The 18,344-nt window shown below is 34.3% G+C and overlaps 1 protein-coding gene across 1 annotated transcript in view; it reads left to right on the top strand.

The window, feature by feature from the left end:
• Positions 1–489: 489 nt before the first annotated feature.
• LOC106461545 (thioredoxin-related transmembrane protein 2 homolog) overlaps positions 490–18,344 on the top strand; it is a 70,599-nt gene continuing 52,744 nt past the window's right edge. Inside the window, exons 1-2 of the mRNA XM_013921378.2 lie at positions 490–817; positions 10,319–10,379. Of these exons, the coding sequence (XP_013776832.1) occupies positions 656–817; positions 10,319–10,379 (223 nt within the window). The 5' untranslated portion in view covers positions 490–655. The remainder of the gene's footprint in view (positions 818–10,318; positions 10,380–18,344) is intronic.

Genomic DNA, 18,344 nt, shown 5'->3' with positions numbered 1-18,344 from the left:
AATCCCGGGCCGCTTAGCCATCCCAATCCGCCCCTGGTTGTAGCACAAGATAATTAGTGAGCAGACCGTTTTCATTTATATAGTGCTCTGTGAACACAAATTAGTGAGCATAAATCAGTTAAATGACGAAAAATTAGGTGTCTGTTTACTTGTGACCACTCAATGTACATTTTCTATCTTCCAGAAAATTGGATAGCCAACGAATAATACTGCGTGGTAGTTCTAGTTGTGACATTTGAACCTGAGACCATTGTGACACACATACTGATATAATGATATATATGTATATACATACTTATTATGTGGATAATAGTAAATCTGAAAACATATCGATTTCAGAAATAAAAGTTGTAACTCAAATCTTTTTCTCTTAAAAAACACTTGTAGTAAAAACGCTATTTAATGACTTAATTATATATAATCTAGTTTGTTAATGCTTTTGTAAGGATAGAAGAGGGCGATAGAGTCGTGTATTGGTGCATGTTGGGGAATATTGTTACTAGAGTTTAGAAGGTAAATGTGGAAACGGATGAAAAGCTTAAGGTGCATTTGTTGGCTATGATATAATTCAATAATTTGCACCATTTATACTTGATTATGGTCAGACCTGTCTAAAATTAATACTGGAATATCGTTAAGCGTAGATAAGTATTTGATGAGAAAGAGAATGGGTATAGTATCGGTAAGAGATTTTAAAAAAGTTGCTCATCCACATTACATAATTAACATATTTTTAGCTAGTGTGTTCTTGATAACAAGGTGGTTGAAGCCGGTTTGCACACTTCTCTATCCTTCATCAGGGTGCGAACTTGATTATGTAAGTAAATAAGAATTATTGTAAAGTATGTAGTACAAAGCCTTCAAAACGGTATATATGTGTTTGTAAAGCAACATTTAAAAAATAACAATAGGTTTGTTGATCGATTGAGGCTAGCCCATCCACTAAAGTAAAGACTAAAGTCTAAAGAACAATCTAAAGCGGCAAAAATAAAATCCAACACTTATCAGTTTAAAACTTAAATATTTTCGAACCTTCCCTTAAACTTCCTTAAATTACTGTATCTGCCACATCTGAAGGCAATTCATTCAAAAGGTCATCTATATTACCATTACTGGCATTAAAAAAAAAAGAAACTATCCAAGCTGAGTGAAGACTTGCCCGACCCTGCCAAAAATTATATTTGTATTCTTGTGATGATGCATCAATGTTGTCAATTTCCAAAACAGTCCAGTTTTAAACACCTCAAATTTTGAAAAGAAAATTTGGAGATATTAACCTGTCCCCATATGTCAACCTTTCCAACCCAGGTTTCACTTTATATCCCTTCTTTTAATCCTTTCTAACAATTCATTGTGCTTAATGTAAGGAGGTCAAGACAGAACACACTGCTCAAAATTTGGCCTAACCAGTAACATCTAAAATGAATTAACCTTTTTAAACATACATTTAATATTTCTGTTATTGAATGTTAATACAACTCAAAATCCTATTTGCCCTACCACTAGCAAGAGCATACTGCTTGGATGGCACTGATCAACCAAAATGCCATGATAACCCATGGCATTAACTTGCACTTATTATAGTGAAAACCCATCTTTCACCTACAGAGAAGAAATCCAGGTGTGTGAGGTAGACAGAAACTCCTCTAGCATGGAGGATAGTCTTTTTCTGTCTGCAAGATAACTTTAAAACAATAATGTGAAAAAAAAAACTATGCTCTGCATGTAAATGATCTCATTTTTTGCTATGTCAGTATTTTGTTTTTAAATTTAAGGCAGTGGTGAAAATGTTAATTTTTTGTGCAATTGGTTGTTATGTAAAGAAATTTTCTCTAAGTTCATGCACTTAGAATTTTACTTTTTTTTCACCAAGATGATCACAAACTGCTTATATAATATACAAAATAGGCAAACATCTATTAAAAATTCAAGTATTTAAGACAGATGTTGAGGTACCAAATTTTTGACTTAAAAGAAAAGTAAACAATAAATATTAATATCAGTCACTGTTGATACTGATGTATTTTACCCCTTCTACAAACAAAAGTAGAAAAAAATATGCAAAAAATAGATGCACCAAAATCCCTTTTTTGGTTTGACCTAATCTTTTTTCCCTAATGATTAAGAAAATTTAACTTAACTGTGTTTCTCCAAAGTTCTGCATCCATAGTTTCCAAAACATTCTTACCCCTGCTGACACTTTTAGCTATTAGTTGACCTCCAGGGTTTCTTCCTTTGCCCATCTGAGCAGTGTTATGATTTTTTTCTTACTTGCTCCAGTCTTTTATAACTCACTCAATTACCTTTAACAATATTTACCTTGTGATACTCTCCACCTACAACAATGCACCTTCTGTCCTGGTACTGTATATAAGCACCTCATTCAGATAATTTTATCACTTTTCTTGACAAATCATCACTAATGGATTTCCAAGTATTACGATTATTCAGAGATACTTTGAACATATTGTGTTATCTAGTTGATTTTCATAAAAATAATAACATCAATAAAAAATTGAGGCATTAAGGCAAGTTGTGTGTCTTCTATCCAACATCTGATATCTAGTGTTGCACAAGAATTGGGGGGGGGGGGGATTGCTCTCGGATGAGATGGTCTGTGATCTTATTCATAGTGAGATGGAGAAATATATTTCGATTTGTGGTGGTCCTCTGAGGCTGCATTTGAGGGCAGTCATTGACATTTTGGAGAGACTTTCCAACTTGCTTTTTCCTGTGTCTTCTTTTAGTCTGTTGGATTTTCAGTCCCCCTGTGAAACTGGTAAGTTTACAACTCGCTGCTCTTTAGTCTGGGGATTGATTCTCTTGGGTGGACATGGCAGAAGGGCCAAAGTTGCTTTGTTCTAACAAAATAAATTTACCTCATCACAGTCTTTAAATGAACTATGAAAAATGAAAAGCAGGCCACTTTGGGATAAGCTGCCTATGATTTGTTTTCTTCTGCTGGTTCTTCGAATGTATGATGTTTTGGACTTTTTCCGGTTGCTTTTGAGTCTGCACATTACTTGATGGCTGAAAGGTCTGGGAGCCAATATTTTTTTTTCTTCAGACACAGATCTTTTAGTTCATGCTGAAAGGTTTATTTTTCGGTTACGTGAAGGGATGGTTAGGCCATATCCGACACAGTGTCGTAACTTCATGATGTAGCCTTCCACTAGGTGGAAGCATTTTCAGACCATCAAATAGTACATCTGCTCCTCGAATTTCAGGGTTCTGAGGCAGAGTTTGCAGTTCACCTGAGTAGTTCAGTGTCTCCTGATGGGACAGATTAACTCTACGGACTTACAACTCTAAAATTCAACATTTTGTTTACCTTTCACTTCACTTTGTTAGTAGACTATCAGGATCACCAACTTCACTGATGACGAGCTGACTCCATTGTTAGCTTGCACGTTGGGTCAATTTTCAGCTCCTACATTCTTCCCTGTTGTCCTTGGAGTCTCCTACAGGAAGTCATAGTTCCATTCCTATTTGTGGGTCCCAACCTCCAACATCAGCCTCTCGTTACTTTGGTACCCAGAATAGGTTTGGTCTATATCAGAGGTTTCTGCTGTTTGGTTGGATTGCCAGTGGTATCAGTGATTATTGTATACCTTCGGAGGCTGTGAGGGCTCGGTTCCAAGTATTTCCGGTTTTGTGGTAACATTACTCATGGGTCCAGGAGCACTGCAGGTCCTTGTGTCACAGTTAGTCATTCAATTCACATCTTTGCCACTATTATCCATCCAACCTGTAGGGTTTCCATCTCCCGTAGTTCATTGGGACTTGGAACTTAGTTCTAGGGTAATCTGTGTTTGGTTGGTTTGGGAGTCATGAGAGAGTTGTGTTAGTTTTTATTCCTGTCAGTTGTAGGGCTTATGCAGACAGGAGATTGGTGTTCTGTCATCGATGTTTGTCATTATATCAATGCCTAGATTCTCCAAGGTTCACAAATTACTCATTTCTTAATCTGTGGTGATTTTTTTTACTGGGATTGTAGATGTCCAAGTTGGTTGTAGTTAGGACCTATCTGTATGTTGCTATAGCAGTGGTGTACCACCACTATTGGTGTTTGTTGTGCACAGGGATTTAATTTCTAAGGTAGCCACGATAATCCAATGGTAGTCAATAAGGCCACCTTAAACAAAATGATTGCGGAAAATGCCAGGTAAAAAAAAACGATTTATGGTTGACACTATTGATTGAAATGGGTTCTACCTTATCTCAAAACACCAGTGCTGATATGCAAGTCATTATCTTTGATAAATATGTCTTTTGGACTAAGCAAATACTGATACCACTATTGGTGTTTGTTGTGCACAGGGATTTAATTTCTAAGGTTGCCGTGTATATGTTGACTACCATTGGATTATCATGGCTGCCTATTTTTCGAGTCCCCAGTACTCTCCAGATTTCCCAAGTTGCTTTGAGTACTTGGTCCCAAATGACCATTCCAGTTACCTACCAGGTATATTAAGGTTACATTACGTGTTCTGTCTCCACACCTATTTGTGATCTGACTTTTACGTGCCATGTATCCCCTTTAGCTGCAACTTTATTTTTCATGGCTGCTTACCTACCGACATCTCAGGTCTGAGTGATTTGCATTGTTTGTCCACAGACCACTTTCACATTCTCTCTATGTCCTCAGACCAATTTTTCTTACACAACACACTGTCAGACAGGAAAGGCATTCAATTCTTTTCTCTGATTCATCTGTTCACCATTTCTTTCTTTGTCCAGTCAGATTTTGATCTTCGTCATGTTCAGTGAGGGTCTTGAAGGTTTTGTAGCCTGCACTAATATCTTTAGGAATAGTAAACAAAAATTTTTATTCTGGGCTCTCTTTGAAGGCGAGGAATCTTGTGTGAGTCGCATCTCATCAGATTTGTCACTTTTATGTGTCCTTAGCAACCCAGTCAAATTGCCTGCTGGATGTCTTGGTGCGGACTGGTATGTGAATCTCTCCAATACCTTTATCTCACTTTATTTGCATGAACTGGCCATCTCAATCTGAGGGTTTTTGCATACCCCCTGTCACTATCTTCACCAGTTCTTCTAGACTATCCAGAGGGGTGAGTATTTTTATTTCTAACTTTCAGGGTCCCTTACCTTGTTTTCATGGGATTCCACTCTGTGATGAGTTTTGCCCAGACAGGTGTGTGTTTTTATCAAACCAATTCTGCACTAGCAACCACTATTGAATATACTTTGTACAGGTTGCAACAGGCTCTGTTGAACTGAATTGTTTCATAAGACCACCTAGGCGCTGACCAGGTGTTATTACTGTTCTATGGTGGACAGCCACTCATGGTCTATCATGAGTAAAGCATAAGGGGATCCTGCTCGTCTCTGCTAATCTTTGGATTGAATAAGTCGAGGTTGGTTTGATTTTAAAAATTTAGGGAACTTGTTCCACCTACTGCACATTACCCTCCAGATTCTACTAGTGGAAATAGGGAGTCCTTACCACACTTGGTTTCCAGTTACTAGGGTGGTGGACAGAGGCTTTTCCTTCAGAGTGTTAGAGTGCATTCCTCCTCTCTTGAAAAAGTGGGTGAAGTTGGGGCCTTCTTACCCGGATCCCTGGATGTTTTTCCCAGAGTTGGTAGGAGTGGCACCAGTGGCATAATATTGGTTCAGATTTGTAATTTGCCTATCCGATTGGGGTGTACATTGCCCTCGTTTTGATCAATACAGATTCAATACATTGTTCATGATAGAGGGTCCACTATCTCCTCATAATATCGAGCGTGACGTGTTTCCATCCTGGGTCCTTGGTTGAGCACAATTGTTACATGTCCTCTCCATAATTCCAGGGACAAGTGAAATGTACCTTGCCCACTTGGTTGGGGAGTGAGGATGATGTTCATAATTTCAAATTGGATGAGTTCTGTTCCTTTGGTTGAGTAAGGCATACATTATAGTGTCATTCTGAGCCTGGGGTGTTGTCTTTTGGGCTTCTTCAGGTGGAGTGGAAGGTTTATCCACTTTGGTGTTTCTTACTTTCTTGTCATGATTCTGGTGGCCTGGAAAGCATCACTCTATGGCTACAGGTTGGGATCCACTCATAGGTGTGTGTGTGTATATATATATATATATAATGTTGCAGTCCAATTGTCTGAGTCACCAACATGGGATATAGGGACCAAGACCCCTTAATTCCAGCCTCGAGTAGTGGAACCTTGGCTGTCTGGTTGGGACTAGCCTATAGTGATGACCACTTAAGTACAATTTCACCCATGATACAGGAACAAAGTTCAGGGTGAAGAGCATACCTGTTCGGGATGTAGTGTGGTTCTCCCACTAGGGTGGCAATCTTCTATTGACACACCCATGACGTATGCAGACATTTTCTGTATGGATAATGCTCTCACCAACCTTATTAATGTGGGATTCTAGCTTTTAGTGTAAGAGGATTTAAGTATGTTTTGGAAGTTAACATTTTCCTAAATTGAAAATGTATTTCCAATAATACTTACCTCTCTCACACTCTCCTGCCCCTCCTCCACACTAAGAGCCAGTATTAGAGATTGAATCTCGAAAAAGTGAAATACAGTATATACAGTCCCAGGATAGAGTGTGCATTGATGTAGGTGGAGAGTATCATCTCTTGTTACATTTAAGCATTAAACATTAACAAGAAAAATGATAATTAGAGTACTATACATCACTTGGAGAGACAGCAAAATTGTCCTTTAAGTTGACATTCCATCCCTCACCATGATGTTTGGACATAAAAACCAAGATGTTATGGTATTAGTATATTAAGTTCCTCTTTTTGTTTTAGTATATCCTATCCTCCACTCTTAGTTTTAAGAAACTGCTTGTTTTAGTTCAAAGGCAGAACATGGCATTTTTTACATACTGTCATATTCAAGCCAGATAAAATCTTTCTTCCACTCCATTTTAAATTTTTATCTTCTGTTCTTATCAGTGTCCTTTATCCATATTTATTTTGGCACTTTCTTGATTGCTTGTTGCTGGAATGCAGAAAATCAAAAGTTTAAAAGATTAGGCATATCGAAAGAAGGAACATTACTTACATCATGTTACCAAATTCTGATTGTACAATTGTAATGTTAGGTGGATCAGCTGATTACCAGGGGTTGGAGGAAAGAACTACAAAAAAAGTGGAAAAGTGCTTTTCTTGTTATTCTTTTCCCTTTAACATTTTAGGATATTTTCTCATTTTATTAGGTTATATGTATAGTTATAACTATATACTGTATACTATTTGTTCAGAAAAGTAACTGACTCAGTTGGGCTTGTAATGCTTCATTGATAGAGACCAAACTGTGCTTTCTACAAGGCCTGTGGGCATGGTTAATGTCAAATCTTGATACCCAAAAGGATTGATCATTTTTGGAGATCACCAAAGTGAGAAAAAGTGACATTGTTAACAATGCACATAGCCAATCTTTTGGTATTCAGTATTGGCACTGCTAGTCCAGCAGTGTGAACAGCCTCAGTCAATTATTTTAGCAAACGATTGATGACCACTGTGTTGTTCTTTAGCCAAATTAAAAAAAAAATGCAAAAAGCTGGTTAAGGCCTTGTGAAATTATTGAAAAATTATGAAGTATTTCAACATCTCTTTCTCATTCTATAGTACATACTATCTATGTAACTGTCAGTGATTCCAAAAAGATGCATAATACTGCAATAGAGTATCTCAATAAATTTTCCAAAATGCTTTGATTACTTGTAATTTTCTCTACACTGTAGTTTTCAATACAATTGGAGTCTGTTTGTACAGCTAGCATGCTAGGAGTTGCTGAATGGCAAATTGAAGAATTAAAAAGTAAATTGATGAGTTAAACTAAGAAAAGAAATATTAAAGTCAAGTTTACTTCTTGGAGTGCAGTGATAAATATACTGGGTTCATAAAGGTGTGAAATAGATGAAAGCTAGGACTAAGAAGCAACTTTAATCCAAGTGATGGTACTTTTAAAGGTGAAGGTGAAAAAGATTCTAAAGTATACTAGGTTTCTCAAGTTAAGTGTATTTAAAGGTATGTGATCGAGCACAGAAAAACTAGGAGTAGAACTTTCTTCCTGAATGCTAATGTTCATGAAGATGCAGATGTAATAAGTTTCATGAGAACTTGTGGAAATCTTATACCAGTTATTTTTGCATTTATAGTAGAAAAAATTCTAGAGAGAGTGATAAAAGATGCTACGCAAAATCATAGTGAACTTTTTTTTGAGGATATTATGTGTTATCTAGATGATGGAAAGGGTGTTGATTTGGTAACATAAGTTTTTTAAAGACATTTTGATAAGGTGCCACAAAAAAATCAAATATAAAATCACATTAGTGGGGGCTGAGTAAAGACTAGCAAATTTGGTATAAATAAAATTTCAAACTTTTTAATAAGTGAGGCTGAGGAAAGACTAGTAAATTGCATTGTAGGATGGTTGGATGAGACTTATTCTGGATTGTTATTTATAGTGGAGTGTCTCAATGGACAGTACTTGGTCCTTTGCTATGTCTTACATACATTAGTGATATTGATATTTGTTAGGGGAATAATTTGTAAATGAGTATAGTATATAGATGATATTGAACTCAGATATTTCTAGCTTTTTTGAAAATGATGGGGTACTACAGGATGATGTGAATCATTTGGTATAAATATTTACCGAATGTCCTTTAATTATAACAAGTGTAAGATAGTGCATTTGGGTTTTCATATATTGGATCACATGTTCAATATAAGAGAAAGTCAACAAGGGATGGTTTGGTCCATCTAGGCTGTTCTTGCACATCCACTTTCAGTTCACACTTTGCATATTTAGTTGTGGGTACATTATAAAAGTAACAGTCTCATTAAATAGTTAAGAATATCTAGATAGACAACAAGAACTGCTCTATTCATGCTGTCCTTGTGGTCAGCAGTTTAAAGTTAACATCACATAATCTACATACACCAACAAGAGACCATTTGGTTCTTCAATGATGTCCTTGCACACCCACCTTTGTGAAAAGTAAAAACTTAAAAACACCCTTTATGTCTCAGGAAATTAATGATTTCTCTCCTAAGCTCCTATAAGCACTGGCCACCAATAATGGTAATAAAAAAGTCAATCCCCCTGGTAGAAAAATAAAACTCGTGTAACTGGAACATAGCCTATCCTTTCTAAATCTTAAACTTGTGCTCTCTCATTTTCAGAATATAACTAAAAAAAAACACAGAAGCCTTATTTCTACATCTATTACATCCAGTGCTCATCAGGATGGCTGGGATATGAGAGATATTGGTCTAGGTGCTACAAATATCATCAATTTTTATGAACAAAACTGTTAGGGTGTGAATCAGATTAAGCAATTGAATTGTGATTGTTATCAGTTTGTATTTAACTCATTTACAAATGAAATTTTTCAGGTAAGAATTAATAACATTATTTGTTTTAATACCGTTCATTTTTTTGTCATTTATTATTTTATACTTGAATTAACTTTACTGACATTCAGAAGAATTAGTGAACTAACAAGCTAGTGTTCTTGTACCTGGGATAGGTTTTGTGACTACAGTGGCTGTGGTAAAAAACTGCATTAGTAATTTTAAGAACCAATGAGTAGACCATAGATTGTCAGTGGGCCTAGACAGAGCTTCACAATAGTACACATACACTAGTAAATTTCATGGGAATGCTAAAACTTTTGCACACCTTATTTTGATTGACAGTTTTCAATTAAATCCATGCAGCCAATCCTGAGAAACCCTAAAACAGTTTTGATTCTCCAAAATGTAAAAGTAGACTCTTCTTTTGATTGACCAGTTGTATATCTTTGCCAACTTTCTCATAAATCCATGCAGCCAAATGTGAGATCCCACCCTCAACTACTTGATTCTCTACTTTGGGGCTATTTGTATGAAATTTTCAAAAATCTAAATGTACATACCTATTTTGAATGATTCTTTACGTATTTAATTACTTGGATCAAGTCCTGATACAGTGTAACACATGTTAATTTTATGATTTCCATATGCGAGGCATAGTTTGGCCTTGTGGATTTTGGAGCTGCTGAGTTTGGTTTGAGTCAATGCAATATCACTCCTGCCACTTTAAGCTGTACATGCATTATAAGAATGATAGAAAATTCCTAAGCCCTTAATATGAGTGGTAGGGTGCTGCTGACTGTCTGCCTTTCCACTGGTCAGTTTCTCAAAATTAGGGATGGAGATAGCCTTATTAGCTTTGCCTTGAATACAATATCTCCATATGTGACACCCAGTATGAATATTCTCTAAATATGAGTTTAGAATTTTGTTTTGAATGGATAGTGAATTAAAATGTACTTTTGTTTCTTTTAGAGAGAGTCAGAAATCTTGACCTTCTTGGTAGTGGTTATTATGTTTCGGACCAGAAAGCATGGTAAGTGACTAGTAATGAGAACCGTATTTTATAGTCTTTCTAATAATCATCATGCCAGATTAGAACACTGGAATGATTCACATTAAGGTATTTTCTTTTATAACATATAATGGTTTTAACTACATGCATGCGTGCTCATTAAAAACTAGAACTTGCTTGTTCCCAAGAAATTTTAAAAACCTCGTTCTTCTTCTTTAGCTGTTATCCAAAAATATGCATTTTTGGCTCATTTCAAATATGTAAGAAGAACATGAGATGATAGTTACCACAAGAGAAAGTTGATTTGTTGGTTCTGTACTTGTGAGATTTCATTGATATAGCTAATTTAATAAAATTTATGAGTTAGAAACTTTGTGTTAAACAAGAACCATTTTATGTGCAAATGAAATTATGGACTTAAAACATGTCACATCATTTTATAATTATTCCACTTTATTGTGTGACCTGCTTTGACATGTTGGGCTATTCAAATAGATCTGTATTACAGTTTTGTTTGTCTGTTACATATTCTCTTGAATTCTGACTTTTGTTGGTTTCTATGTTTTTACATTGTACCAATTTTGTAAGCTTTTATGGAACAGAATGCCTGATTGCATTTTTCACTCCATTGAAAGTGGGAGCCAAAATTGCTGTTGATTAGAACTGATCAGATGGGTATTTGTGAATAGATTAATTGATGGGCTCATTAATCAGTTACATTCAATTAATTGATCAGTACACCATACCCCTAAAACTTGTGCAAGCAAAGAAAAAAAAATGGGTATGTGCTTACGATCTTAACTTTTTCAACCACTGCATTATGTTAATGTACTGATAATTTTCCTGTTTGCTTTTGTATTGTTTTGGTTAAGTAATTTTCTGATTCTTCTTGATCTCATATAATTGATGTGACCATCTGCATATTTGCGAAAATCTTTTTTGCCAAAAAACAAAATTCCATATGTTTTATGAGCATTTTCTATTTGGGAGATGAATCACTAATGTTGACTAAGTACCACCACCATATGATTGCGATTGTTTGTTTTTCAAATATGCAATAATCCTACACTAATCTTCTTTAAGTCAAGTAAATTGATAATTAAGTAATGAAAACATGTTTTACTCATTCGATAAGGGTAATAATGTTTTTATTTAAAACATGTCACCATGACGATTGCAAATAATAAATTAGCCAGTTAGACAATCTAATTTATTTATGTACATTGTTTGAATAACATAAACATAAAATTATATTCAATAAAAATTTGAGTAATCACAATTTTGCAGTCACCTACCATACTCATTAAATAGTTGTTATCTGATTTTATGATTATTTTATCTGGAAAACAAAATAAAAAAAAATACATGTTTACAAACATTGCAACTAAATAAAACCACAGTATATTTATAAAAGGTAAAAACATAGTTTAAACAAAGAACCAAACATCAAGATAATTTTATTAACACTTAAGCAATATTCAGTCATATGACTTCTTTGATTCATATTATATGTGTGTGTCTAAGTAAATTACTTTATCTTTATGAAGACAGAACCTTCTCTAAATATTGTAGATTTGTTACTATGTTAAACTTTTAATAAGTTTTTCTTTATCAATTCAACTCATCTATAAACCATGTAAGGTTACCTGCTTTATCTCAAGTTATCTGATTTGTCTCATTGAAAACAATTTCTGTAGTTTTCAAACAAGAATAATTTAATACACAAGTACTTTTACAATTTGCAATAAAAGGACATTTACAGAAACTATAAAAAAACCTTCTTAAACCTATGTACTTCTTCTGTTAATATGTGATAGTCTTATTCTTGCTGCATCCAGTCTGTTCCTGAGTCCATGTATTCTAGGTAAAGACCTGCCTGAAACATTTTAGGAGCCTGACTAGATCCTCTCTTGCTGTCCCCTAAAACATTGGGGGGCATGATTTGCTTGCCTCAGTCACATGATCCTCTCATAATACCAAATGATGCTAAAAGAAGATGCCACTGGTGTCCTCAATTATGGGTGGAAGCCACTCACAGGGACTCTGAAACCCCAGTGGATGGTTTGACTCTGGTCAAGAGCAACTAGTTACTCAGGGTGGCTCATCTTATAGTCCTGCATGATTTCAGATGTTGCAAACTGCTGAAAAGGTCACAAAGCACCTTTCCACCTGTAAGGAATCATCCATAAGCAGCATGTATAGCCTCTGTCCACTAGAGGTGTGGCTACAGTTTTGTAGTAATGGCTAAGGAGATTGGTAGAGACCTCAGCATGCAGTCTCAAGTTTGCTAGTTGCCAGTCTATTTTAGTGAACCTCAGTCATCCACATATCCCTTTCAATAAGATCAATCCTCAGGGGTACTGTCCATTTTAGTGGTCTGGTTACACCAGATATGAGCAGGTCTCCCTGAGACAGCATTTACAGGCTGACTAATGTCATGGGCCTTCACAGCCTTCTCTTAGACTTTATCTTACTCATACAACCATTTTTTTTTTCTGTTAGTAACTTCTGTCTCTTGGTCATGAGTACCTCTATATCTGGAAAATTACATTATTTTTGTGAGAAGATCCTCATTTAAACTTGAAAGGTCAAGAAAGGACTAATATACACTTTACTGTTTCAGAAACTTCTTAACAAATCCTGATGGCACTGTTTGAAAATTTCTCCTTCCTATCTACTGTGGCCTGGCATGGCCAGGTGGTTAGGATGCTCGACTTGCAATCTGAGGGTTGTGAGTTCGAATCCTGTCACCCCAAACATGCTCGCCCTTTCAGCCGTGACAGTCAATCCCACTATTCGTCGGTAAAAGAGTAGCCCAAAAGTTGGCGGTGGGTTGACGAGTTGACTAGCTGCCATCCCTCTAGTCTTACACTGCTAAATTAGGGACGGTTAGCGCAGATTTGCATGAAATTCAAAACAAACAAACCTATCTTCTGGTGGTATTTTCAGGTAAAACTGATTTCCCAACAAGTATCTGATAGTTAATCCCACTAATAATACCAGATTCAATCAAGTAGTAAGGGGAGTGTTCTGTGTTTAACTTTCTGTGAATAGATTAACAAACTCTTTATTATAACAAACAGTCTTGTGAAGATTTAATTACATTAAATTCAAGATCAACTACTGTTGAATTAAACAAAACCTCCTATTAGAACTACCTAAAGAAAGTGAACCCTGAATTCAACAGTTAAACTCACTTTTTTGGTCCAGTTTGACAGCATCACCTCATGATCTTTGTTCTTTCACAGCATTAGTACACTTTTCGTTTAGTTAATGACAAATTGACCAGCAAAGGATGTTATTATGTAAGTCCTTTCAACCTGTATGCTACATGTTGCTTCAATATAATCTCCGGGAGAATAGACACAAGTTAATTTTAATGACTTTATGTACTACTTTTTGTCACCATTACAACATGGAAATTAACATTAAAATTTTTTTTTAAAGTTTCTAAAGTAGATTAAAATTGTATGATGTGCTTGCATATCACATAAATGTCTGTGGAAGGATACCTTATTTTGAATTAATATAGTAATCAGTTGATGCAAAATACTAAGTAAATTCCTGGCTGTATGTGTACTGTTAGAAGCTGCTTGTTGGTAGAGTGGTCTTTATCATTGTAAACTATCATAGTATTGTAATTGGAGGTCAAAAGTGACTGACAATTTGCTGTCTATTCATGAATAAGAAACTGTCTAAAATCCTTTTTAATTCTAAAAATTTGTATTTTAAGAGTTTGTTAATTGCAATACTCAAAGGTATGTGTGTGAATGAATTTTGTTGTTCTGTTTTATTCAGACATATATTTTTTGTAGTTGAGTCTGTGAATTTCATACTGTGAATAACTTAAAATAATGCACTTATATATTGTTGACAGAAGTGGATGTGTAAAAACAATGAAAACTAACATACTGGAAAGTAATGAATCTATTAGTTTGGAACTTAAGACATGGTTAGAAAATCATTACAACTTCAAAAAGAAATTTGTGTAAAATATATTTGTTGAACTTAAGCTTCAGTATATATTATCATTTGAATTTTTTTTCGTAAGTGAAACATACAGTACCTTATCTTCCACAAGAATGTACTTATTTTCATTACTTTTCTTTGTGGTTTTCCAGTCTACTGCTAGATAACTGAGCAACTTTTTTTCTGTATTTTTTCATAAGTCATTTTTAAAGGAACCTTTTCCTAAATAATATTTCAAACCATTGTGTTTTGTTTTTTTTCTATGAATTTTTAATTATTTTTGTATCTGTATAAGAATTGTTCAGTCTTGCTGTTTTGATATTCCTGTTTTTGTGGCTTAAGTATTAAATGTGCAGATAGCCTGGTTGCTTTGCACCAAAAAATGCCAAAAAAACCCCAACAAATTGAGAAATTTAGTAAGCTGTATTATGCTATTTGTAATTTGTTGTTTATTTTAGTGAAAAATGTATTTTAAAGTTACAATTGCAGAGAATTACTTGTAGCTAACTGTTGTGTTAAAAGATAATTATTTACCTAAGGATTTAAAACATAGATGCAAATATAAAACCTGTTGATCCTATATTGACTCAATTCATCCATGTAGGGCTCTATTATTAATGTTAGAAAACTAGCAAATTGATGGTTAATGTTGCAGTTTTGTTAATATAACTTAGATGCACTAGAAAAAATTGCTATTTAGAGCTGATTAATTAGTGGAATTTGCTAATTGGTTAATCATTGGGCTTATTAACTGATTACATTCAATTAATTAATTAGTCTCACATTATTTGGATAGTTGGAATAATTGGTTTGATTATTTTTGTGAGTTGTGACACTAATCACTTAAGCTGAACAACTTTGAATTAATCAAAAGTAGTAATGATAAATCATAATGGCAGTATTTCGATTACTTGGATACAGAGCTGGGAAACTTAATCAATTACTTGTCAGCAGCAATTACATTGATTGGAGTCATCTAGACTAATCAGTTAATTGAAATTATGATTAAATTGATTAATCAAAATTAATATTTCTGATTATTTTTTATCATTTCAATATTTGACTAATTGAACTTACAACTAAAGCAACTGGCTTGAATCATCTGCTGCCAATATGATTTTTGCTTTTAGGTTCCAGGATTTAAGAAACACTATGCTAATCGATTAATGTACTCATTGATTAATCGATTAGCAAATAACACTAACTGGTTAGCTCTACTTAGATAGTTGGAATAACGAGAAACTCTAATAGTTAATTATTTTTCATGAAGTAATCGATGCTCATATGTAATCAGTAAATATAGTTAATTGCCAAGCTTTGCTGATAGTACACAATTCAGAGGGAAGATTCACAGATTCTTACTGTCATATATCAATACACCAGTGATAAATGGAATATTTTGAATATAGAGGTTACTATAATGATTAACAACATTGTTTTACTTGCCAGTGCCATTCCAGTTTTTCAATCCCCATTTTAGCTGCATGGCAAAACCAGGTTAAGTATCATAAAACCAGGATAGCAAGACCACAACTTCAACTCATTTAATTGGTTCCCAAAGCATTAGCACATGCATCACCTGGCTAAACTCCCATTTGGCTCAGCAGTACAGTTTTGCTGGCAGCTTTGTTATAAATACTGTGCCCAAGTGGTTGCTGATTGGAGGTAGTAATATAATAGATTAATTTAAACTGATTTTTTTCCAAAATTTTTTTAATTTACATGATTAACACAAATGTTAAGCTTATTGGCTTCTAATGTTTTATCAGATTTCAGTATTCAAACTGTAATTATTAAAAATAAAATACTTTTTTTTAGTATATAGTGACTGTAAGTAGTAGAACTTTGTCAATCCAGATGTTTTTAGGTTAGCCTGGATATACCAGTTTCTGTCCAAATTGAGAATCTTTTAACTATTACATGTAATTGAAATGAGTTTTCATATTCAAAAATATTTAGAAGGGAAACATTACACACAATGCTTATACATACAAGTAGATTATATATTAACATTTAATGTGCAATCATTAATTTATGACACATTTACAGTTAACTTTAGAGAAGAATAATGTTGTTTTGAGTAGCAGTCTTTAGCTTGCTAGTGGGAAGATAAAACTAGCAACCATTTGCTATTACCATGAAAAGTTAAGAATGAAGACTGCTATAAGTAATTTTTTTTTGGTCTTGTTAGCTTCTGGTTAATACTAGCCCAAGATATGTGCATGGTATGTTTCAACTCCTGATTTCCCAGGAATAATTGTTGGAGAAAGGTTTTTATTTTAACAATGTAGAGTATATTGTTTCTTACATGTATGTTGCAATAGTGTGTTCATGATCACAAAAGCTTGCTTATTTTTTACCTCTGTGTTATTGGCTATATTTACTTATTTCACTTGGATGCTGGATGGGAGGATGAGGTCTTAGACAGCTTTTCCTTCTCCCTTACTTTGCTGTACAGTCTCATGCAGATGAGATTGATGCACTTAGACCTTCATAACATTTTCTTGGTTACACAGTATGTTACATTTTCTCCTTATCCCCTGTTGTATGAACTATCTCCTTCTTTGTTACATGATGCTCCTTCTCCTAAATATTTGTTTTCCCCTTTGCCTGATATCTGGGCTCATGCTGAGCATTTTACAGAGCAATTACGTTAAGGGATTAGCATTTGCCCCCCCCCCATCAGATACTCTTTAATCCGAGTTTGTGGTTTCAACATGGATACTTCAGCTCATTTTTCTCGTGCTAAATATTCCAGCTTTCATTTATCTTTAACCTCCCTCTTATGTTACTTCTCTACCATTCACTTTTTGTCCAAGGCTATCCATCGTTCTCCTGAGGGGTTTTTTGGGGATGGCCATTCTCTTTTGTTGTCCATATAGTCTGTTTGTAATCCTCGGCTCTGTCCCTTCATACTTGGCCCCTGTGTTGTTGAGATTTGTTGGACAGAGATGCCCTTCTAACATGGGTGCATTTGCCTTCCTCATCTTTAACACCTCACCTACTGTGGCCATTTTGTCTTATTGTGAGGGCAAAATTACATTTATGAATTGAAAAAATAATAGAGAACTTATCTTTTATTGGATTTCAGATTTTATTTTTGTAAATAGTAGCATAACATTCAATTATTTTTACAAAATTGTATTACTCAATGAAGTTTAAATAGAAATTTAATAAAAAAAAATCCCAAAATACGTTTGAGACTATAAATAAGCACCCTCTAAGAAGAAAAGTTTTTTCAAAATTAAAAAAAAAGATTCCTTGCACTTTAGCACTGGTCCTGCCATCTATGATTGATATCTAAACCTTTTTATAGTCTGTTTTTTTTTTATAGAACAGCATCTGGGCATGTTAAACCTCATTTGTAAAACTTTTAGCCAATCCTAGTCAAAGATGTCAATTTCAGTACCATGTTATTCCAATTGCTGTATTTCATATTTGACAAATCAAAGCACATGATGAAACATTGTTCTGGATTTTATAATATGAATGTGGGTGGTGCTTATTATAGTAACTGCCATTTTATGTAGAGGTTGTATTTAGTATTGGTCAATAGTACTTTTTTATAAGCCTTAGAAAACTTGCTTCTGGAAAAAACTGCATGGTATATATGTGACTTTTATTATTTTTCTATTGTAGCTTAAGTCATGCTGTATCATATATCTATTTATATTAATCATTATATTCAAAAATTAACTCAAAATAGATATATTTTTAGGAAAGAAGTTGATCCACGAATGTTAGGGTTAAGAGCTATTGAGTGGCAAGTGCAAGGTCTTTACATGAATTATGCTTAGCACTTTGAACTGAAAGAGTTTGTGATTTTTTATATTCTTTTGATTTTAAATTAGTAGTTTTAAGTTCAATAATTTAGCATAATTTTATATTTAGTTCATAATAATAATAATATTATTATTATTCAGTATTTAAAATGATAAACTTGTGTGATTTGTATGTACTACTACTAGTACCAGTACCACATAAGAATTTTATAGTTTTCCTTCATACTATCTTTAC

The sequence above is a fragment of the Limulus polyphemus genome, unplaced genomic scaffold, assembly GCF_000517525.1.
Source record: "Limulus polyphemus unplaced genomic scaffold, Limulus_polyphemus-2.1.2 Scaffold983, whole genome shotgun sequence".
Classification (NCBI taxonomy): domain Eukaryota; kingdom Metazoa; phylum Arthropoda; class Merostomata; order Xiphosura; family Limulidae; genus Limulus; species Limulus polyphemus.
This window is presented reverse-complemented; position numbering and strand designations above follow the sequence as displayed.